Source organism: Syngnathus floridae, chromosome 8, assembly GCF_059516105.1.
Source record: "Syngnathus floridae isolate MCC-2025c chromosome 8, RoL_Sflo_1.0, whole genome shotgun sequence".
NCBI classification, from domain to species: domain Eukaryota; kingdom Metazoa; phylum Chordata; class Actinopteri; order Syngnathiformes; family Syngnathidae; genus Syngnathus; species Syngnathus floridae.
In genome coordinates, this window is record NC_142420.1 from 7939835 (window position 1) to 7963463 (window position 23629).

General features: G+C 43.5%; 2 protein-coding genes across 7 annotated transcripts; one reads left to right on the plus strand and one right to left on the minus strand.

Annotated features, from left to right (window-relative positions):
- Positions 1-119: 119 nt before the first annotated feature.
- Positions 120-3648, minus strand: LOC148394333 (CASP8 and FADD-like apoptosis regulator). 2 transcript variants are annotated; one of them, XM_088382319.1, is made up of 9 exons: positions 3486-3648; positions 3188-3238; positions 2765-3120; positions 2558-2651; positions 2327-2462; positions 1980-2023; positions 1672-1750; positions 858-1389; positions 120-767 (listed from the first exon to the last, which is right to left on the minus strand). In XM_088382319.1, the coding sequence occupies exons 2-9, from the start codon at positions 3215-3217 to the stop codon at positions 641-643; spliced, it is 1398 nt and encodes a 465-aa protein (XP_088238445.1). In that variant the 5' UTR covers positions 3218-3238; positions 3486-3648; the 3' UTR covers positions 120-640. The 2 variants fall into 2 exon arrangements, with proteins under 2 accessions (XP_088238445.1, XP_088238446.1); XM_088382320.1 differs by lacking the exon at positions 3486-3648 and having other exon boundaries at positions 3188-3461.
- A 597-nt stretch (positions 3649-4245) lies between these two features.
- On the plus strand, positions 4246-23542 carry hycc2 (hyccin PI4KA lipid kinase complex subunit 2). 5 transcript variants are annotated; one of them, XM_088382315.1, is made up of 14 exons: positions 4246-4432; positions 8362-8470; positions 10516-10592; positions 11022-11085; positions 11677-11778; positions 12464-12643; positions 14062-14142; positions 14356-14471; positions 14803-14898; positions 15304-15420; positions 16248-16335; positions 16428-16584; positions 17041-17190; positions 19788-23542. In XM_088382315.1, exons 4-14 carry the CDS (start codon positions 11035-11037, stop codon positions 20408-20410), a joined length of 1761 nt encoding a protein of 586 aa, XP_088238441.1. In that variant the 5' UTR covers positions 4246-4432; positions 8362-8470; positions 10516-10592; positions 11022-11034; the 3' UTR covers positions 20411-23542. The 5 variants fall into 5 exon arrangements, with proteins under 5 accessions (XP_088238441.1, XP_088238440.1, XP_088238442.1 ...); XM_088382314.1 differs by lacking the exon at positions 8362-8470; XM_088382316.1 differs by lacking the exon at positions 8362-8470 and having other exon boundaries at positions 19791-23542.
- The last annotated feature ends 87 nt before the right edge of the window (positions 23543-23629 follow it).

Below are 23629 nucleotides of genomic sequence, written 5' to 3' on the forward strand. Positions count from 1 at the left end.
TTCTGTATATAAATTCTCCAGAGCAGACCCCTCTGCTAAAATTGTTCAGAATTACCTGTCATGATAGTTTAAAGCAACAATAAATAGATACCACAAAGTATGACCCCAAAACAAACAAATCTTAACAATACCTTTTTAATGTATCACTTCAATATACTTCATCGAGACAAATACATATTCCTACTTGACGGGGATTTGGCGCCGTCTCGTGGCATGTTCTGGTATATAAAATCATATACAATGGAAAACGCCAAGAAGGAAAGCCTTCAAATGATTTTAGCTGCACTGAGTATGTGGCAAGAAAAGTGGCATACTGAACAAATAAAACTCATTGTAATAACTGTGATGTAGGCTCATCTAGGTATCAAAGTGTCTGTGAAATAAAACATATTAGTTCAAGTGCAAGCTGTGAAACATGGGAAAGATACACAGAACATGAAACAAAATAAAACAGAACTGGCTTTCGATGTTACCAGCAGGTGTCAGTATTTAGCCATTGTAGTGGAATGAATTTTGAAAAACCTTTATGCAGTGTGACAAGAAGTGTGTGTGCCCGCTTCTTACATATACAATGGAATCGGATTGTAGTCCTAAGACATTCCTGGTGATGATGAAATGATGCAGTAATTGTAACATAAGTCTACAAATAAAGATCTTTTCTCAAAGTGGTTTTCAGGTCTATGTGGTATTCCTGATCAGGATGCCTCTTGTTATGCTCAAAGATGGCTTTATTCACATCCTTGTGGAGATCAAGCACATGTCTGGGCCTGTCACAAGAACACATAAAACATTTTATTCAGCACTATAAAATAAACACAACAGAAAATAAATGGCTACTATCAGGGATGTCTCCATACCTTTCTTGGTTCCTGCCTAAGGAGTCAGTCAAAGCCCGGAGGTAAACTGAGCGATGTTGACCTTGTAGTTGTTGTTCTGAAGTCCAGGAGTGACTCCAGAGCACATCGGCAGTTACCGGCGTACTATCTGAAGCCATCGCTCCACCACCAGCATCCGTCTCCCAGTTTTCATCATCGTGGTTCTCTCTGGTAGAGGGTTGTAAATTGTGGTTCTCTCCGGCATTGGTTTCAACGGCCGCTACACTGTAGCTCTGGATGAAGAACAGTTTTGGCTTGCCGACCAGTGCCGCACACACATTCCCGGTGAAAAGACGGCGGACGTCTTTGAAACGGAGCCCTTCGAATTGCGTGTCCGTGGCCAGGAGGTGAGTTTCGGTACCGCGGCTGATGATGCAGCAAACAAAGCTGTCTCCTCTGTAGTCCTGACTTCCTCGGAAAACCCCCTGAAGTGCTGAAACGGTCTCGACCAGGTTGAGCCATTTGTGCAGGGTCACGTTGAAGTGGAGCGACTGAAACCTGTGCTTCAGCATCTCTGAGGAAGGCAAAAAGTTATGTATCAACAAATCACTCATCTATGGACAATTTAGAGAACAAATTGATTTACTATTTGATTATTTTACGAGCATGGCCATGGAATGAATTCCAGTTAAAGGGAATGAGAGAAGAAAGGGAAATAGCACATCTCGTGGTGGACTGGGGAATTGCAGCTACATTGAATTATACTGCAGTGCCGAGCTTTAAATTGTACACAGCACATAGTTTTCCTAAATGTACAGTACATGGAAAGTCTGATTGTGGGTGCTTGTTGTCTCACCTCCATCGTTACCGACGCAGTCTATGATGAGGCACACTCCTCTGGTATTACTGGTACATGTATACCGATCTACTGAACTCTGGTTCACAAAAGCAAGCAGAGCCATGTTTGAAATTCACCATTAGTTAAAACACAGCACTAGAAAGAGGACAAAAGCCACGGGACACACCTCCCGATCAACTGATGAACATATCACACTTTTTCTGAGTATCAATTTGTCACCTTGAAAAGACTTCCAAATTTGGTGGGAATAGTTTTCCAGGTGTCCCGATACTTTTGTCCATAAATTGTATTCGTATGACTCTTACCTGACAGGGATGGTGCACCACTTGTTCAGGAACTGGTAAGTTTACTGAAATCAGATGTAAAGAAGATCAATGACACAGTGAGAGGGGGCCGGTTACTAGTACCAGTACAACTATTACTAATTTAGTAACAATTTTCCCAACAGAGCATGTGAGATTTATTGTATGTTTTTTTTTTTTACGAGTGACGCCCCCGCTACATTTTTTTAAACTCTAAAATGATCACTCCAATCTGTGCATTTCATCAGTGTATACTGTATGACACTTAAATTGGAAATGTACTTCATACATGCAAAATGTCACAAGCATTATTGGTTTAAGAACTTTGAGGAATTTACTGCACCACTCACATGACATCTTGTACACCGCCAGTTTTTTGGCCAGGTCAACCCTGCCAACTTGTTTTAAACATTCCTCCAGAAGGTCCACTCTTTCAGGAGAAATCTTATCTTGGTGCTCTAGTTCTATAATCAGGTCCAGGAAGTTCTGCAAGAGTTGGAAATGTTAAGAATGAAAAGTGAGTGTTTGATGTGGCAACAATAAATGTCCCAGCCAAAGCAGGAATTCACCATGGCAGTTACCGTTTTCTCACGTGGTAGTATGTTACCAAGCAGGAACTTCAAACTGTCCACATCCTTGGTCTCTATGTCGTCGCTTAAATGAGTCATCAGTACTCTGCGAGAAGGTGCGGGACGACGTGAACATATTTGACAAATGCGATTATATTAAGAGGACATTTTTTTATAAGAATTGCTTAAAACTGTGAAGAGAAAATGATAGTATTTTACCTGAATCTGGGCAGAACCTCTCTGGATCTTAAAGTTCTCTCCACCTCATCCTTGCTGTATCCAAAAACCTGCCTAAGGATGTCATATCTTCTTAAATGCAGCATGAGCTCCACCAAAAACAGTCGTCCTGTGGCAGAACTCGTGACTTTGGACTTTAGCGTCTCCTTCATACGGGCTGCTGAGTTATCTGCGTCCAAAGTCTCACATAAGTAGAAAACCTTCAAGCGTTCATTGTTGCCGAGAGACTCTGCGATTTGATGAATAGCAAGAAGCACTTCTGATTCACAAACAGCCATCGATGCAGGAAGTGGATTGTTGCGAGGATTTTGACGAGAAGCATACAGTAATCCTGGGAACTGACAAATAAAACATAAGTTTGGGTTTTCTAAACTAGGAATAAGAAACGTCCAAAGAAACACTTACTTTGAAAGTTGTAGAGTCAGTGTCCATCATGACGAGGGGAATTTCCAGACACTAGTTACGAAATAGAAAAAAACGTACTCCTCGGTGAGTTAACGACGCGCTACTGCTCCACATACTTGGCAATAAGTTAACTCACACTATTTTATTGTAACTGACTTTCACACTGCGCAGAATGTTGAAAAATGAAGAAAGAGATGAAAGAGGGGGCGGAGAGAGAGAGAGAAGAGAGAGCGAAAGTAAAACCGAGCAAAACCTTTTAATCACCACATCTATCGCAACAAAACGTTTGGAAACTTACCAATTCCGTTTAATGGTTGCATTTGGCATGTCTCTCTTCTTTTTTCTTTTAAATGCTTCCTTTCAATGTACTAAACTGTTGAAAGTCAAAACAGATACCAGAATGTACGGAAGTCCACTTCCACCGATCATGCGAAGCTACACTGATGACGTCACACCCAACGGCCTTACACTAATCCTCAAAGCATTTCTCGATGATTTCGTGAAATATTTTTTTAATTTGGATTTGTATTTTGCAAGTATTTTACCGTATATTGTACAAAATTTGGGCTGAATTTTATGTTGGATAATTGTGTCTAAAAACTTTCCCATTGGAACAGGCCTCTCACTATAGAGGTAGATTGGTGTAAAAAGTTTTGCACTTGAAAAAAACAAAACTCGTACTTGGAAAAAATAAAATTTGAAACTGAAAATAAGTGTGTTGAGCTTGAAACTTGAAAAATGCAAAAAATATTAATGTAGGATGAATGTTTGAATGAATGAAAAGAATATTTCTAAAAGTCAGTTCAACTGTTTAAAAAGTGTTTTAAATACAATAAAGTGTTTGAAAATAAAATAAAGTGTTAAAAAAATAAAATTACAAAAGGTATCGTACAAATATTGACTCCACATCGCGGATTTTCACCTATCGCGGGGTATTTGGAACCAATTATCAGCAAGAAACGAGGGATCACTGTCGTCCGACGGTTGTGAACGCACCACCCTCCGCCCCTTTTGCTGAGCAAGCTCGCAGTACTTCCGCTCAGCTCGACCAATCGCGTCGCGCGCTGTTTGAAGCATCGTCGCAGTGCACTCAAACACACACGCACTCGCACACGGGACGGGAGGCGCTGCTGTTGGTCACAACCTGGGATCAGCGCGAGTCGTCAAGCTCGACCCAGGTGACCGCCCTCGTCAAACACCACAACCGTTTCCCCTTCCCAGTCACCGCAACGAACGTCACTACAGGTGGGTGTCTCATGCCTCGCTGGATAGGAAAGAAAAATAGGATATTCGGCGCTGACTTGAAGCGTTACCATCATGGTTGTGTGCGTTTGAAGGGTACCTGAGGCGATATTAGTACGTGGCGTCTAAGTGTTAAAAGCCGGTTGGAGCGTTGGGACAGAACTGACGATGTATGGCAGTCGGTCTCCGGCCTGGTCCTGACCGAGGACGGAGGACGTTCGTACGGGTGAAGCTAAAAGCCGAGCTAAGGTTTGCTAGCTGCGGCGGGGATCACGAGATTTCGTGGCGCTCAACTGACTTGAAAGTACGGATGGACAGAAAAAGAAAAAAAAAAGCGCTTTAATGTAATATAACGACAGTAACTCCAGGCGGTGTTGTTCCGCGTACGTAACGTAAACGTGCTTTTTTTGTGCCACCGTGGCACTAGACAGGGGACACTAGATTAGGTACACCTGCTCCATGTCAATCAGCCTTTATAAACGTAATAAACCCCAAAGATAATCTGGTAAAAACGTTCTTAATCAGTGTTGTATGTTCTCCCGTTAACACAGCCTGTATATTAAATCATGCAAGTGTACCCAATGTTATGGTTGTGACTGCCATGTTCGTAAATGTGAAGAGTAAAATTGTTCTGTCTTACAAGAGAGCCAATGTTTTTAAAAGTAGGAATTTTAACAGAAACATGTGATTTTTAAAGTAATAACTTCAAAAACATTGTGATTCAGCAAGGAAAAACTAGAATGTATTCATTGTAATGATATGAGGAAAAAGTGTAATTTCACTCAACAAAACGGGATGAGAGTCAATTGAGGACAAATGCATTAAGTTGAAGACTGCTGCCTTGTTATAATTTTTACAATACTAGATTTTTCTTTTTAATTTCCAATGCCCCAATTATTCCCCCCTGTAAATGCCAGTGCCATGTAGGCTACAAATGAGCTGACTTTTCATTTGCTTTAATCTTTGCTATTTATTTTTGTGTGATTGGGTTGTAAACCTTTAGGAAAATAAATGAGGCATTATGAGGAGTTCCTGAGGAGAAATAATTGTCGGATTAATCCTTAGTGAAGCTGATCCAAAGCTACTCTGCTGTGGATGGCCACTTGTTAAAGTCGTTCTGGTTTGCATTCACCACATTTCACCTGTGTGGTTGTTTTAAAACAGGATCATGAATGATTAGTATTTGACCGGTTGCATAATAATGGATTTTAATAATTCCACTCATCTTTGCACAGGCGCGTTCCTCAAATCATAGCATCACTGGCAAAAATGCAGAACTGATGCCATGCCATCTGCTGCTTATCCTCAATTATCATCATCATCCCCTCCTCCTCCCTCCCTCACTCCTTCCTTTCTCTTGTCTCTGTGGCTGTGTGTTTTGGGACTATCACTAGGACAGCAGGCTATTTTAGAGCAGAAACTTCCAATTACCCGTTTAATCTCTCCCTGCATCCTTTCCCGTTCAGTGTCGAATGGCACCTGTGCTTTTGGAAATGAATTGTGAGGCTGTTTATGCCGAGGTTTCAAAAATAAATCTTCCCTTTGTTGATAGCGCGAGAAGCCCGACGAAAGCTCTTCACATTAAACGTACACGCCGCATAAAACAAGATCAGTGCAACTTAGTGTTTTTTGTTGAGATTGCAGTAAAAAGTAAAAGCCTCTTTTACAAAAGACATCCTGCAAAATTGCTGCAGCCGAGTCTTCATGTATCCACCTTTTACGGATGTCGTTCCAGATCCACATGCAATCGGTGAAAATCCACCAAATAGAGATGTCAATTTTGATACCTAGTAGAATAAAACTCCCTCACTTGATTAATTGGCAAATGCATAAAACAAACCTAAGGAATAAAATAAATGTTCCCCCTTTTGCAAATAAAATAATAAAGAAACCTCTATCTCAGAATGTCTTTCATACCCAAATTTAGCTGGGATCGATTGATACACCTGCACCGGAAGAACATTTATTGAAAATGAATGTCGGGATAGTTGAGACCGAATCAACGGCGTACAACTGTGTGTCTGTCACACAGGTGTGATTGAAGCCATTTAACAGAAACAATGTTCGTGCAGCTCCAGCGCGCGTCGGCGCCCTCCCTTTTAGGCGACGCGCTCACCCAAAGGATCAAAGCTGTAATTAGCCAGACATGGATTAGCTGCGGGAACTGTTTTCCACTGCGCTTGCTCGCCCCCATGGACTCAGAGGATCACGCAGGCTTCAAGCCCACTGACGTTCCCCCTGTTGGAGGAAAATCAAGTGGGATATATATATATATTTTTTTTATTTATTTTTTTTTGCGCTTCCTGAGAGCTTTCAGGTAAGAGCCAAGACTTCATACCTGCAAAGTATATTTTCCTTTGAATGTGTCACAATTTGCATAAGTCTCTTTTTCTTCCCTCTGCTTCTAAAATGTGGTCTTGGTGCCATAGTGGAATCATTTTAGGCGGCTTTCGTGCACAGGCTTGACATTCGGCTGGATGTGAGTCACTGCTTTGCCATGTATCCTTGTCTATCTGGGTGCTGGCTGCCACTGCAATCTGCACAACAGCAAACCATTCTTTGATTATCTTTCTGTCGGGGAGGCCCGGCACTGAACCATAAAATAGTCTAGCTTGAACAACAAAGTGCATAATTGATCGATATTTGGAAATACATCAACGGGGAGTGTTCGGAAAGCACATACCTGAGGCCAAGAGCAAACAGTTCATGGATGGATAAAAACAGCTGGATTTTGATGCTTGAAAATCCATGTTGGGATTTCAAAACTTAACAAAAAAGGAGCATTTCAGTTCCAGGCTTAGACCATCACCAACACAAAGACGTTAAAATTTTTCAAAAGTAAATATGATTAAGGGCTTATAAGAATTTTTTTTAATGTAGTTTTGCAAAATTAAGTTAGAAAACAACACAAGCTTCTTAGAAAAGGCAGCATGTCAAATAATGAGACCGATGAGCCTATGCGTTCCCAGAAAAATAAAAATGTTTTTAAGAGACAAGATCAGCAGTCCCACTTAAAGTACGGATTTATTGCCAGCTGGCTTTGCACGCACCCAACACGTTCTGCCTAATATGTTGTGACTCGCAAATGAAGACATCAAAACCGCTTTGGTGCATGGGGAGATTGAGCATTAAAAGACAATGGTGAGAAGTTTAAAACAAATAAAGAACCCCAAGATGGCGAGCAGCTTGTTGAGGAAAAACCGGCACCGGGCTCCCATTAGTTCCAACAGCTATATGAAATGTTATGGCGTGTTGTGTATTTAATTTAGTTTGACTTATTTTTCTGCTCATCTGTCAAAATATGGCGCTACTTGAAACGTGTCAACCGCTGTCGTCGAAAATGTTCTATTCACCATTCTCCCAATTTCTGTCTCTGATCAGCCATGTTAAAGTTGCTCTTTCGTTGCAAATAAGTGTCATCGTGAAGCCAACGAAGACCAAATCGCACCCACAATTGGTCATTTGAGGCGCGGGTGGTCAGTGTTAGATAACATCAACCAGGCATCATCCTCTTCACTCTGCGCTCGGTCACGACTCCCTGTCGGTCCAAAGTTGAGCGCTGGCCAAAAGCCCGGGTGATCCATGGCGCCTTTGAATTAGCGCCAGCTATTTGATGTTGAGATGGGATTTGGAATACGTGGAAGGAAAGCGTAGGCGTGTACTCTGGTGAGCACGCCGCCTGTTAACAAACGTGCTCTGGAAGGCGACACAGAGTATTAAAAGGATAATAACATCAGGAGTGGTCTCACTAATGCTTATTAGCTTGGCCACAGTTAGCCGCTTTGGGCATTTTGTCATTGTTACGCGAGCTAGCCGCAGTGCACTTTATGGAGCCAAAATGTAAATCTCATCATCAGCGTTTTAATGCCGAAGTCGTGATCTCGGAGTATTCATGCAGCCCTCATCTCTCTCTCTCTCCCTCTCTCTCTCAGCTCTTCCTTCTGTGGTTTAAAGCGTTTGGTCTGCCCTGTGGTCGGCATGCTCAAGGTCAACCTTTTGTTGAAACTCGCTTAGCAGACGCTGACCTCCTCTCACTCGGAGGTAATATATTCCAAGATGGTTTTTCACTGTACGTACGTGCGTGTTTGCATTCAAAGTCTGAGGACGAGGCCGTATGTTGCCGGTGCTCATCTGCGCTCTCTCCACATGTTGTGGCTCGTCCTGTGTAATTGATGCAACTGTCTATGTGTGTGTGTGTGTAGCGTGTGTGTTGCAACATGGAGCCATCCCAGCACGTCTGGCCCTGCAGCTGCAGTTGCTAATTTTAGCTCTGGATGTGCGTACGCCTCAGTTCCCCTCGCCTGGCCCATGAGCGACAAGAGAAGGATGATGCTGAGTGTAGACAATTCTTCCCTCTGTCTGTATCAAACGTCACCTTTTTTTTTTTTTTTTTTTTTTTAAGCGCCATTCACTCCTGCTAGACAAGATGTATTTAGCCCGCACGAGTATGTCCATTTTTGTGTCCCGGAGGAGAATCAGTAACATATTGACTGTCTGACAACGACCTCTGTGACACAAACCTCAATGGCACGTCGTTTTGGACTTGTCTGTTTTCTTTTGCAAGTGAATGGGTCACTTTCAAAATGAAGCATTCCACACTGCTGGATTTGTTAATAATTAAGCTTTTTCTGTCCTTGAGGAGACATCCCATTCCGCCGCCGAGCGGCTAGTTCTTATATTAATAGAGGGCAGGGATTACACCCGTCAGTTTCTCCAGGGTCATGTATTAGGAGGTAATAGTCTTACCTATGGAAAATGTTTGAATAAGCTGTTTGGGTGTAGGTGTTCCTCGAAGACCTCCTGGAAATAAACATGCGCCCAGAAAGGATGAGAGATTCCTAGGTTAGCGTTGCAGGATGTGATGAACCTGTTTGGTTGGATATTGACTTGAAGGAAAGAAGTGGCACAAACTAGCACAGAACCTGCTCAATAATTCATGGTTGGTTGAGCTAAGATGACCTTGGGTTAGGGTCATGTCGGACTGTTGAAACTTGGCACCGCTCATTTGGGTTTGTAACATATTTCTGTGCAATTCAGTTTGACTTTTATTTAGCAGACACCGATTGAGTGTCGTCGGCCAAATAGTTGCCATCAAGAACATGCTGGAAATAAGTCACTTAAATTGTATAGATAAATCTTAATGGACTGAACTTAATTGGCCACTTAGACCTGCTCTCAAAGTTTTTAGTGAGGCATTTATTGTGTTTACAACGCTGAGATAAGACTGGCACTATTTTGGATTCCTAATTGCATAAATAGTCAAGACAGTTGTTCTAGATGGAAAGCCTTGCCCTAGCCAGACTACAAATTCAATAATGGATGAATACATTGTGTATTTGAAGTCCATTATTTGGCTTTGGTCCAACGAAGGGAACTATTTATCATTCTATTGTAATATGGGTTTGCGGTGCTGTAAACAGGATGGGTCGCTGCTTTGCTAGTCCTTTGTAAAAACAATGAGCTAATCTTGTATATTGAAGGAATGGCACATGTAGGGAAGTTTGCTTATTGTCGTTTGTGCGACCCGGTTATGTGACGACGTATTGTGTAGAAATTTGTGACAGCTCATTGGCGAGTTAAATACTGTGTTGGGGAAAATGGCTTCCCAGAGTGGGTGAAAAATGTTGTGAGCGCAACAGAAAGGCAAATGTCCTCGGCGCAGTGAGAACTTTTTGAATAATTTATTCACACAGATGATTTGGATATACTCGAGCCACTTTGCGAGGAACTAAAACAGTTAAATTGCACTCTAATGAACCCGTCCACAATTCGAGACACCCTCTAAAATGTCTTATTTAGTGTTTCAAATAATGACTGTCACAGTCGGTTCCCTTCCTCAGACCTTTGAATTAAAATTCTTTGACAGCTCGTGCTGTCTCTTCTTTTATTTTGTCAGACGCCTAATAAGTGAACAACAATGGTCCTAGAGAAAAACTTCAAATTTATTTATAAAGTACTTTATTATCAGTCATTCGATGACTTTTCCTTCTGCTGTCCTCGCCAGCTTTGTGTATGTCGTTTCAATTTTCAAACACCGGGATACCACTATTTGTGTTAATTGTCGATGATGTCTGCTCTCGTCTCAGGTGACGCTCAAAGATGTGCGACTTAGTCGAAAACCATTCGACTCTCCCTGTGGAGATCTGAGTTGTCCCTCACCGAGGTAAGAAAACAAAGACAAATAAATAACAAAATCGATGCAATAGACACACAGAGTCCATATGGTTTTATTTGATGCGTCTTAATTATCCCAGTTCAAGTTGTGCGTGCATGTTTGATTTGCATATGTCACAAAAATGGAAATTGCCAAGCCGAAAGCTGCCAACGTAAATTTTATCATCGGGGATGGCCAAATGGAGGGTTGTTATTCGTTGATGCATGGTGACAGGTGAGGTCAGCATAGTAGCTAGCGCATTATGTAACCGTGTGGCCAGTGCCATGCAGTGAGTCACTAGCTCCTCTCTTATTATTATTTTGTGGTGTCATTTGAGGGCACAAAGAAGTTTAGGAATACGCCACGCTCGAATAGAATTGAATTTTCATTAGGTGTCATTAACAAGGTCAACTGAGGGTTGCTTTTTTTTTCCACCAGGCAGCTGAGGAAGATGCTGGGTTCAGAGCGCGGAGTTGTGGAAGAATGGCTCTCCGAATTCAAGGTAATGCAATGTCATTTGTGACCCCTGTTAATTCAGGAGGAGGTCTTTGGATTTTTTTGAAAAATGAATTCAACACACACTGTATTTACATCCAGTTTGAAACTTAAGTATGCGTAATAAAGGGTTAAGAAAGAAAGGCAGCTAGTGTTTCTGGAGGAAAATGTGAAGAAATGCTCAATGGAAGGCATTGTGCGAGCGCCGAAGAGCACAACCCTTGATAACACAAAAAGGAAGCACCCCGAGGTTCAATCTGCCTCTTCTAATTCGATGTCAAGTCCTTTTCTCGAGGAGATCCGTTTTCCTCACCTTGGGCAATTATGAGAACCTGTCAGATTTTTTCTTTCTTTTCAGGTGTCTCTGAGAGATTTTTCACATTGCTGTTAATGAGAGGCACTTTTTCACTGACGTTATTTGGCCCTGTCTCACAAGTGGAAAAGAATTTGAATTATTTAAGCTTTTATTTAATGTTACTTCATATGCATGAAAATGATGAAATGCTACTTTGTTCTTGTGTCATAGAGCCAGCCAATACTTTCAAAAATTGCAAAAGTGTCGTCACTCTGTCGAACTAACCGTTTTTTTTTTACCCAGTCCTTACCAGAAACCCAGCTCTCAAGTTATGCCGGCAGCCTGCATTTGAAGAAATCCTTAGTACCAGCGCTGTACAGGGTCATCCAAGATCCTGGAAATGAGGTGACATACAAGATAAAACACACCCACATTCAGGCTGAATCAGAGAGAAAATAAAAGTTCCAAAGAGTCACCTTCTACAATTTCTTTTGTGACGTGAAGACAATCTTGGAGGCTTGAAACGCTCAGTGATATGGAACTCTAATTTTACACGAGTGATTCAGTGGGAAAATCTCATTATCTTGGCAGCCTTTTTCCTCGCTTCTCCTTCATGGTCAAATTTGATATCAACCAACCGCAGACTTAAATTAATTACCAATCTCAATTCTTTGCCCGTGCAATCCCATTTGGAAGAAGGTGTGCATGAAAGAAATGGATCGGTGTCAATAATCTGTTGGGCCAAAGTTTTGCGCGTGGACACAAGAGCGCTCTTTAGACTCTCGAGTTAATCAGCACTAAAAGGCCCAAACAAGGGCGCGCTGGCTGCCTTTTTCCAGACCATCCTTCCTGACTTTCACAATGTTGATTTACCGCCTTACTTCCCTGCGCCTCCCATTATTGACTCGACTTTGCCCCCAAGCCTCTTTCGGTTATGTGAAGAGGTTTGGCATTCATGTTAGAAAGCTACGATGTGCCGACAGATGATGGGGGGGAGCAACTAGTGTGCGTTGAAGCTCGTCAGTTCAACGCATTAGCCACAGGCACACGTTGGTATGTTCTTACGCATGTCCCCTTTTGATCCATCCAGTTATTGGAGCCCGTGTGCCACCAGCTGTTCGAACTCTACCGTAGCTCTGAGAACCGGCTGCGGCGTTTCACCATGCAGTTTCTGCCCGAGCTGGTGTGGGTGTATCTTCGAGTCACGGCCAGCAGAGATCGGCAGAGCAATGGCTGCATTGAGGCCCTCCTCCTCGGCATCTACAACCTGGTGGGTGTCGTGTTGCTCTAGCGGTAGATTAGCAAGCCTGCTTTCCACAGGTGTCCATATATTGGAAGAACATTTTATTATTGTGCCTGTCACTATCATTTGAATTGCTGGCATTAACAAAGATACATTTGTACCCAATAGATTAAAAATGTAAATAGATGATAAGCCGCTAGTGCACTGTGGCTTAGAGGCATGCAAAGTAGCAACTGAAACATGCCGAAAGAAGAAGTCTTTTTAAATAAGTAGGATGTAGAATCACCAGGATACAGTAAAGCATCTAGCAATATTGCTTTTGCTAGAATATAAATAAAAATTTCGCGGTACAAGCGTTTGGGAGCATTTGGGTCAGGTGATACACGAGGCCTTGTCTCGCATTATTGATGAGGAATCCACACGTTACGCTTTTAGGGCTGACACTGAATGTGGAATACAGCTCAACATTTTTTTTTTTTCTCAATTCAAATGGATAGAAGGTGAATAGAATTAGTGATTTAATGTGGAAAATTCCAAGTGGCATAATAGCAAATTATTAAGTGCACTGTTTGCACGACCTGAAAGAAAAGCAACAGGAAAAAACAAACAGCTAATGGGACGTGGCTTTAAAAGCTCATCTTGAATATGTGCGAAGTGCGAGAGACATGTCAATAGATGGCACTCCATTTCAGCCGATGCCGCTGAAAGTATATTCATGCATAATTTATTCTTCTCATTCTACACACGAACAGCACGCCTCGCACGCTCTTCATTCTTGGGCTGTGATAAACAGCTTGCTGCTTAGCAGTGCCACACACGAGCGCATATCGAGGCGGCCGGACTAAGTGTGTCACGAGGAATGAATGATGCATTTGAACCTGTTTGCCATCACAGTCCATTAAAATATAGATCATGAATCCCTCTGAGGAATCGGCGGTGGTTTTAATAAAACTACTGACATTTCTCAGCCCCTCATTAGGGAATTGATTTGAATGATTTTTCTGCTCGCTCCAGAATCTCATCCCCTGTTTTACTGTGGAAAGTAAAATGAATCCATTTTGCCTTGTCGCTTACCATTTGATTAGCTTAGCTTGCTTGTTGCATTCTCAAGAGATTTCACCTCTCCTGGTTTCCTCTTCACGCTTTGAAAAACGCAGATTTGACGATGCAATCGTAATGATGTTCTTATCGGTCTTCACACGCTGAGAGAGCAGAAAGACGGCGAGCCGCTTTGTTGATGACTCGTGTGAGGAAGCGCTCGTCTTCCCCCTTAGCTGGTTTACAAGGGAAGGACGAAGAGCAAACGTGCGAGCCAACTGCGATTATTGTGATTGACGTGTCTTGGGAAGTTACAGTGTAAACATCGCTGCTCATTCTCGGGGACCAGGAGAAATGCTCCATCGCTTTCATGACATGGCTTCTCTGTCATCTTTTCTGCTCACCAGGAGATTGTGGACAAAGACGGCAACAGCAAGCTCCTTTCCTTCACCATCCCCTCGTTATCCAAACCGTCGATTTATCATGAGGTGAGAATTACTGAGCGCGTATTTACATAAGCAGGTCAGCTTTGGCGAAGATTCCCTCTTCCTTTTCTTGTCCCCCGCTGGGCTGCGCTCGCACTGTTCTCCAAACATTTGGGCTTCATTGCCTCTGTGTGCTTCCACTTCATTCATTATAAGTTGTGAGTGGAGTAATTGTTCAAATTCTTTCCATTCATAGTGTATTTGTGTTTTGTGTAGCCTTCAAGCTTGGGTTCCATGGCCTTGACAGAGGGGGCTCTGTGTCAACACGACCTGATCCGAGTGGTGTACAGCGGCCTCCACCCTCAGAGAGAGACCTTCACGGCTCAAAACAGGTACGATAGAATCGGCAGACTTCATCAAGACCAGGGTTTCCTTTGAGCACTCCGTGTGTCGGACTGAAATATTGGTTATGACAAGAAACTGGAAAACCCCGCAAGGGTTGACGCTTCGCTGCGATGATACACGGCCGGTCATTTACCTCCACTGCACCCGGTCGATTATGGCGCTTACTTTGGAGGTCTTGAGGATCTCGATGCGGACGTGCAGGTGGAAAAACGCAGATTATTTTCAAGTGTAAAACGCTTCGCTAATGGTTAAGGTGGGAGAATATAAAAACCTGCCTCAGTTGTGCTGGAATTATTATTGCCATGTCTTTGTGTGCAGATTTGAGGTGCTGTGTTTCCTCATGCTGTGCTACAACTCGGCCGTGGTCTACATGCCCCTGTCCTCCTATCAGTCAGTCTGCAGAATGAGCTCCCGGTGAGGATTGCACGCACCCACACAGCATACATATGCGACTTTGACTTCAATCTGTATGACTCTTCACTTCTTTGACATTTGACGACCGCACCGATCGGAAACACATTTTAAAGGCAATTGCGCTTTTTCATTTTTCCAGCCGTGTTTTGCAGTCAGAATCGATATGTGATTCACAAGATGAGCCGTTAGCACCGCGAGGATTTGGCCAGTAATAGCGCCACTGCACTAGTGTTTCCGAATGACTAAAAGAGTGGCGGCAACAACGCCTGGAGCGAGCGCACTTTAGACAGACGGCAAGGCTTGACTGTGGAGATTGCACGGCGCCGGAACAATGCTCAGCCCTCGAGTTAAGCCTCGTGTGTGTGTGTGTGTGTGTGTGTGTGTGTGTGTGTGTGTCATCCTCAGGTTGTGTGTGTGCGGTTTCCCGCGGCAACAGCAGAAACTCTGGAGGGAGCCTCCCAACCGTGTGCTCTTGGACCCGGAGTTCATGGTGCAAATGCTGACTGCTGTTTATCATGCCATGTAAGTGTCCCAGCCGATCGGCGTCGCCGCCCGGCGGCCACTTCATTAGGTACACTTGCGCAATCAATACCAAGAACTCAAGCCACAAGTCCCCCTTTTAGAATAATGGTCAGTTCCTATTGACGTGCCAGCAGAGGTGGATTATACTGGGAGGAGCTTTTTAAATAGCTTTTTAAATTCTATATATAATCCATTTGTTGTTTTGTGATTGTACTTAACCAGTGTAGACAGACTGCATTCCAATGTTGCAAACTCTCACGGTGCCAAGGACAGACACTCCTCTCAGCGCAGGCTGATTACATCGGCAGCGCGCCAGTGAAGCAGGTGATTTCAACCCTCATGAGAGTGACCAACCGACCGACGCAAAGCTGATTACGGCCTCCCCAATGATATTTCGTCCTTAGCGAGTGGGGCTCCCCTGATCTCGCAGCGACTCAAATCACCGCCGCTTTGCGTGACGCGCTAAAGACAAGTGCGACCAATCTACTGTCGGCTTAATTTTTCTCCTGAAGAGGCGCAGCAGCAATCAGGAGATTGGTCGGACTACAGACTACATGAGCATTAAGAGAGATGAAATAAGTCCCCCTTTATTTTGGTATTTATTTTTTGACTAATCCTGGGCGCTTCCTTTGCATGCCGTGCTTTCACAGCTCAAAACGACTGAAGACAACACTCTTGGATTTAGGTTAATATGTTCCCCAATAATTTTAGTGCCACATACTGTCAAGAGAAGATGGTGGCGACTCTCTGTCACGCTTAGAAAAACCAAGGAACTGGGTTCATGTTATCTTTGCTAATATTTGATGTTGTTATGTTTGCGTACGTAGATACAACGGAGAGTGGGAGATGGGTCGTGAAGCTTTGGAGGACATTTTGTACCGATCCCAGCTGGAGCTTTACTCCCAGCCGCTTCTGGTAAGGGACATTTTTAAACAGTCGTGTGGAACCCTTCAGCCTTCTTCATTTGGGAGCCACGTTGATGTTCCCTCTGTGTCGTCAACCCCCAGCTGGGCAACGCCATGAAGAACTCACTGCCAGACAGCGCCCCAAACGAACCTCAGGGCCGCAAAGTTCTGCAGGTGGAAGTCACACCCACCGTAAGGCGCATCTCCATCTCGGCCATCACCACCGCCTCAATCCGACGCCACCGCTGGAAGAGAGAGGGTAAGGTTGCGGAAAAAGACGGCACGCTATCATTTATATACCCCCCCATCTTTTTATCACTGTATGAAAGTCATGCAAATATTTACATGATGTTTCTCAATGTGTGAAAGGCCACAAGAAGCAGCTTTTAGGTGAGAAAATGATTGATTCATGTTTTTGTTTTGATCTTCTGAGCAGTGAGAAAAGAATCCTGTCACACCATTGGTGCAAAATGGTGTCTCCTCTCACTTTGTGTAGTTGTCATCATGTAGTTTGTCTCACTGCTTCTTCTGCAAGAAAGTCATGACAAAATGGTGCTTGCAAATTCCTCCGCCTTAATCTTCATAGAAGGCCAGTCGCTTTTAGGATTGTAGTTTTTATTGTTGGAAATTCCAGTAAATTGATGAAACCAAAGGTGGCCCAAGACGCGCTGCCATTAAAGAAGCACGTTTCCCCGTCTGTGTTGTTGACTCCCAGATTGTTTTGACTTCTCGAGCGACGCAGAGCCTAGCGTCGCCGTCGCGCGACCTAATCCCGCCCGACACCCATCGGCCAATGAGCAGAGAGGAGGGGGCCCTCACGGCCACCATCACAGCAGCAGCGTCATTCCCCCCATCACTCTCGAGGGTAGGGCACAGGGGGCGGACACCCTGGGCAGCAACCCCCCCTCTCTCCTCCCCTACAGCTTTGCGGGATTTCTCTTTACTGCCTCTGCATTCCCCTCGAGTAACCTTCAGCCCCGTTTTCACCAAGCGAGTACATTTTGGTTAACTTCAATACATGTTTTTTAAAAAAAAAAAAAAAAGAGGTTCAAAAGTCCAGCAGTGGTTTACGTGCTATGTTTTTGGAAACCCTCCGGCAGTGATTTCTTTTTTTTGGCAATGCTGATATGATGAAATGGCAGAAACAAATCCTGATAAAACTATTAATTGGCTGAATGTTTAAAAAAAAAAAAAAGTCAACACCCCCAAAATATTAATTCATTTCATTTTGAAATTTGTGGAGGGGAAACAGCTTAACTGAAGCGTAGCGCTTGGTGCAAACGTGGTTTTAGCTTGTCCACACACCCACCCTTAGCTAACATCCTGCTGCTCTTTGCCCGACAAGTGGAAGAGTTGCCAATTGGCTTGGAAGAAAGTGGCCTTGTTGCATGGCCCTGTCGAAACCTCTCGCTCTCTCTCCCTCCCTCCCTCGCGTACATTCTTACTTTGCCCCTTGTCACTCACTGAGTCATGGAGACAGTCTTTCTCATCCATATAAGTGGCTCTATTTTAGATGACCGGCAGAGCACCTGACGTCTTGTTTCCACGCTGCGGCTCAGTGCACCGCTTTTTCGCTCACACTTGGCCCCACGCTTTCACACGGGCGACTCGCCGTTCTGTTTGGCGTTGGTGATTGCCAGCGCGGTCCTCTGCCACGTCACGTCCCCTCCCTCAGCTCAGTGAGTGGGAACGAGCCCTCTTGTCATGCATGTCCATGCTTTAGCAAACTGTCCAGAGTTCCTAACGTCATAAGGTCAAGTCAATGACTTTGTCGGTATTAACCAAAATGTCAATCGGTGCTTTACAAATAATCGCTAGAGTCCACCATCTCGCCCATTTTGTCTTGTCTCTTCATTTCTCTCTGTGCTCTTTGGATGTTGAACCTATGACAGAAGGTACTGCTCAGATGTCTTTGCATGATTCTTTCCTTGAAAGTTCTTTCTGCAGCTCTTCCATTGGAGAGGACTGGGAAGAAGGATCTTGTCTGTGCTAACTCGATTGTACTCGTGTTTGCTAGTAACTGTGCCGGAATCTATACGCTGCACCAAATGTGCCGAGGTTTGAGGCATTTAATAGTCTTGAGAGCAAATCAATTAAGGTGCTTTTGTGATAATTCACTCCGTGCGACACAATTTGGCACTGTGAAAGATTTTTATTTCTACATACTCTCCTGTTAGGTGTCACTAATTTATGATGGAATGAAGTGCCAGTGCCCTCCAGCCACAACATTATGGCCACTCGCACAATGTAATGAGTACAAGCGCCGTATCGAATATTCTCCACACACACATGCAGACATAATGAATAATGATTAGTTTTGTCAGAGGTGTTCGCTGAACAATCTTCCGTATCGAGATTGTAATGCGTTGTGTGTTCTGAATATTTACGACTTATGTCACTAGTCTCACCTTGGGAGCTTCATCTTACAGTAGGATGACTTTCTACGCCGAACCCATCTAATCCTAATTTTATGGATCTTTTGATCCCCGTGCCGGAACATGAAATTGGACGCATAAAATGTCTTTAAGAATCTATGCGGCTAATGTCAGATTGATTGATTGATCAAGGCATCCATCTTTCCTTTTGTTCAATATTCATAGCCATCCTTGACATACTATTTCAAGCATCCCTGTACATGCGTGAGCGTTCTAGCCTCGTGCACTCGCCCAGTTGCCTCGGCTACTTGTCAGCACAAAGCGCCGCGCCATCAATCTCGTGAAGCGTTTGGAGTGGCTTTGGCACTCTCCGCAGATTAGCAGGCTGGATTCGGCCGGTCGGCCATGTGACCAAGCGGTGCCGCAGGAGGAAGAAATGGAGAGCATGCAGCTTCCCCCTGCCCTCATGTTCTTTGCATGTGAATACGGCCTCTTTTCTGCCCCGTCTGTTTAGCTTGCTTGTCCTAAGAGTGCATGATGGAGACCAACGGCTGTCTCTCTTGACCATGCTTTTTTTTTTTTTTTTAATTTATTATATAAAATCAACTATCTTCATCCCCTCTAACCAAAGAATGGGGATACTGAGTTGTTAACATGAATGCTGAGCCTGATATGAAATTATCATCAATGACCACACAATTGTTAATGTAATAATACAGTCCTGTGCAAGTCTTGGCCCCCTTCAAAATTTTTATTGGTCGTTTTCACAGCCGTTAAAAGTTGAAGACTCGCGAATAGCCTTGTTATTCACTACAGAAAGAAAACATGAAAAGTGGATACATAATTTAAGTGCATAAGAAGTACACTTTAGCCGACATGCCTGTGTGGTCATCATAGCTAAAAACAACAACTCTGACTGTGGCCTAAGACTTAAGCACACCACTGTGTAACTCTTGGCTCAAGGTCAGTATGTTGTGTTTGTTGCAGAGCTAATGCAGCTCCTGAGCTACACTTTATAAACCATGTGATGTTGTATTTTGTTCTGATGTTAAGCAAAGCTTTAACAACTCAAATGTGATCAAACTAGAAGCAGACGGCATGAGCGGTGGCGAGGATTCCTTCAACGCGAACGACCCAGACGAGGGTTTCTCTTCCGGGGCATCCAACAGCAGCCAGCCCTGCGGCACCAGAGCGGGCGGTGGTCCGAGGCCCGGCAGCCAGAGCAGCGGCGGCAGCAACATCAAGAAAGCCATCACGGCCCGATTGTCCCGGGACAAGGAGCGAGACAAGCCCGAGGCAGCGAAACATGCCGACGCGTCGGCGGCGGAAGTCAAGCGGCAGCACCAGAGGAAGCAGTCGCCCCCGGCCAGCATCCGACTAGACGCCATCCAGCTGAGCCCCATCAAGAAGCACCTGAGCTTCCCCTCCGGACCGCCTCTGGTACGGACTGGCAGCACCTCCTCCAGCAAGTCTTTTGACTGCATGGCCTTCAGCTTAAACGGCGGCAGACAGGAACGGGAGGGTGGCGGCAGTGGAGACTCGGCCGAGGACGGCGGGCGTCCCGCCGGCGGCGCCCACCGCCATTCCACCGTCAGCCTGCAGGAGGGTCAAACGATCAGGCCGGATGACCCTCTCGTGTCCCCTGGGACTCCCCTGACCAAGCAGTCCCGATCCCCCAGCTTCAACATGCAGATCATATCACAGGTTTGACATGTACAGTGGATATACCAAATGTCTACACACCCCTGTTTAAATGCAAGATTATGTTGAAACCACGATAAATCATTTCGAGTGACCTCTAACGCTTACAACTCAATTAAAGTTATTCTTGCTGAGACAGGGGTAAAAAAAATTGTGTATTTAATTGAGTTGTATAGACCGCATAAATCACAGGTGTCAAACTCAAAAACCCGGGGGCCAGATACGGCCCGCCACATCATTTTAGGTGGCCCGCGAAGACAAATTGTACATCGACTTCATGTGTCAATACTCAAATTACAAATTGTCTTCACTTTTAAAAATAGAGATATTGCTAGCATTTTCTATTCCCATTCATTTTTTAAAATATTTAAATGGTTTGATTTGAAAACTAGTAATTCATCAGTTTGTTGTGCAGCCTATACTGTATAAAATATATTTTGACAGTTATAATGGCCCTCAGAAGGAAACCATTAATGGTGTGAAATGTTCCAAAATGATTTAGCTGGGTCTCATTATTTTAATCACAAAAATCTAGGATTTGAACAGGTGTGTGTCGACTTTTTATATCCGCTGCATGTGGATGTATGTGTGTGTCTGTAAATCTTCAACTGTGGAAAAGAGGTAATTCCTCAGGCTCCTAAAAGGGAAACGGCAAGATTTTCGGCTTCATGCAGTGGTTCCTTGACATTTCATCTTTAGTTTGAGTCGACATTCACTCAGCAATACTCCCCCGCGGAAAGGCGGCTTTGCTCTTTGTCCTCCTCATCCCTCCCGTCATTCCCGGGTACACGTGCAATCGCGCTCACTTGCTAAATCTTGCCCGATAATTGCTGTTTTTTTTTAATCAGGAATATAGATGTGTGTGTATATAAATATATGGTGGTTTGAGGAGATTTCAGTTATTTTTTTAAGTGGCAATCCAAAGAAAGAAGGTCGGATGTTCAAGTTAACACATGCCGGTTATTTTCAATGTTAAATGGTATACAGAGTTCAATCTGTGTTGGTGTGCTGTCAAACCAAACTGGAACTCCTTAAGGAGTCCCGACCTGGGACTTGAGGAAATCACTACTGCAGTCATTATTACCAAATGTAATAATATACAAATATATATAGAAAGAAATATACATGTACTCTGTGTAAAGTATTGTAGACAGGATAATCAAATGATTGGTTCCCCGAGCATTAGCTCGTCATGCTGGCCTTTGTCTGACCTCTAGTGGCGAGTGGCTGTCATAGCGTTCTATTGAGTTAATGCAGTTGTCGTGGAACATGTTTTCTCTACCTCATCACGTGTTTTCACCAAGAGCCCATTAGGTTGGGACATTGGGCGCTTGAATTAGCCCATCCTATTTCTTCATATACAAAATGGCTGTCATCCGTTTGGCGTCATTCCAAACAACTGGATCCATTCAACTGCTCTTTTAAGAGGTCTTACTTTTTTTTTTATGTTTTCTTATGTAAGTGCAATTGTTTGGACTCCTCACACTGTCCACTCGCCTTAAGTTACGTCAAATCCCCTCCTGAGCCGCATGCTCGTCGTACCCCAGTGTCACCCCACCTATCCTTTCGTCACCACACGTGCCAACGCGCATCCTGTCCTTAAACAACTTATTTGCTTGCCTGTCTTAAGTTGAACACGGTTTGGATTTTTTGTTTTAAATTCATAGGTGATGGTAACTACTGTACATAACTGCACTTTTTTGGGGATGGGGGGGGTATCGTCATGGTGTCTTTGAAGCGAGGTTACATGGTGATTGTACATACTCGTTGGCTGTATATGACCCGAGATGACATAGGGACCGGCTGGAGAGTTGGTGATTGTTTCTCTTTGTCCGTTGTCGTAAAATATGCATGTGGTATTGCAGGTGAAGTGATCACCCGCCATCACCTAACGTGCGTTTCATACTGACCACCCACGCTCAAGTCATCAGTGGAACCTTGAAAGTGCGGCTCCATATGTTCCAAGGCACTTTTTGATTTGTAACTTCTTCTTGTAAGTTGTGGCTTGTCATACAACCAAAAATGACAAGATAACTGCTGGGCTATTTGCGAGTTTCTTACCATGATGACAAGCAGTTTCTTCTTCAGACAACAAAACTCAGTGCAGCTCTGCTTACCTTTTGCCTTTGTGTTTTGGATGGCATAATTATTGAAAGGCTCTGGATCTTAACCCAGCTTGTCAAGTTTAATTGTTTACTTGATGGGTCAGCAGGCACTACAGAGATTTGTTTACAAACGATTCCAAATTTTCTAATTCTTTTTTAGACCTCCCCCCAACACACACAAACTGAACATCAGGTAGGGTTTTTTTTGTTGTTGTTGTACGGCTTTGAAGGTTCACAAATTTTACCCTCGGGAAAACAATGAATTTTTTTTAAGGGAAAATTTAAACACCCTTTTATGCTGGTCCACGTGTATAACTTTGGAGGTTTCTCTTGTCTGGTCCAAATGATTTCAAAGTTTATTTTCAGCTCTGCATGTCTGACAAACTTAAGTTTTCAATCATTGTGATGCACTTTAATCCATCCACCTTTACTGGAAAAATATAAAAGATGATTATATAGTATATGATATATGTATATGTCGATGTGTATACGCTCAGTGCAGGGTTTTTAGTCTCTTCTAAAGATGTATTTTTCTGTAATGTCACATACGCCACACAGTGCTGTTTGTGTTCTCAACCGTTTAAAACTAATGGGTTGTTGTTTTTTGTCTTTTTTTGAAATGCCAAAAGGTTAAGTCCCAGAGTGTCTCAGGAGTTTATTTTAACAAACAAAAGACTCTATTGAACACTTGGCAGCACCAAATTTTCTGTTCTCGTCGTCTGAATAGAATTCTATGCAACATGGAATCCCCTCATCTCCTCCTCATGCTCGATTTGGTGAATCCAAACGGCGGCAAACGCTCTCCTCCAAAGTGCTGTGCGAACATCTCGTCATCCGTCACGTGAGGAGAGGAGAGAAGGCTTGGATGAAAAAGATGCAAGTGCGACAAACACTGTACTGTTGAGACAATATACGTGGAGAGACTTATTTTCAATCGTGTAAATACAAAGTGTACAAAATGGAGAGTAAGTCTGAAATGTAGAGATACGGAGCTGTATATTGTTGAATAAATATTGTGATGTAAGAAAGTTTGAAATGGCTCCATGTTTTGTTTGTTTTGGACGTAGGTGGTGCATTCAAATAAATTAGGATACTAATTTTGTAAATTCAAAAAGTAAATCTT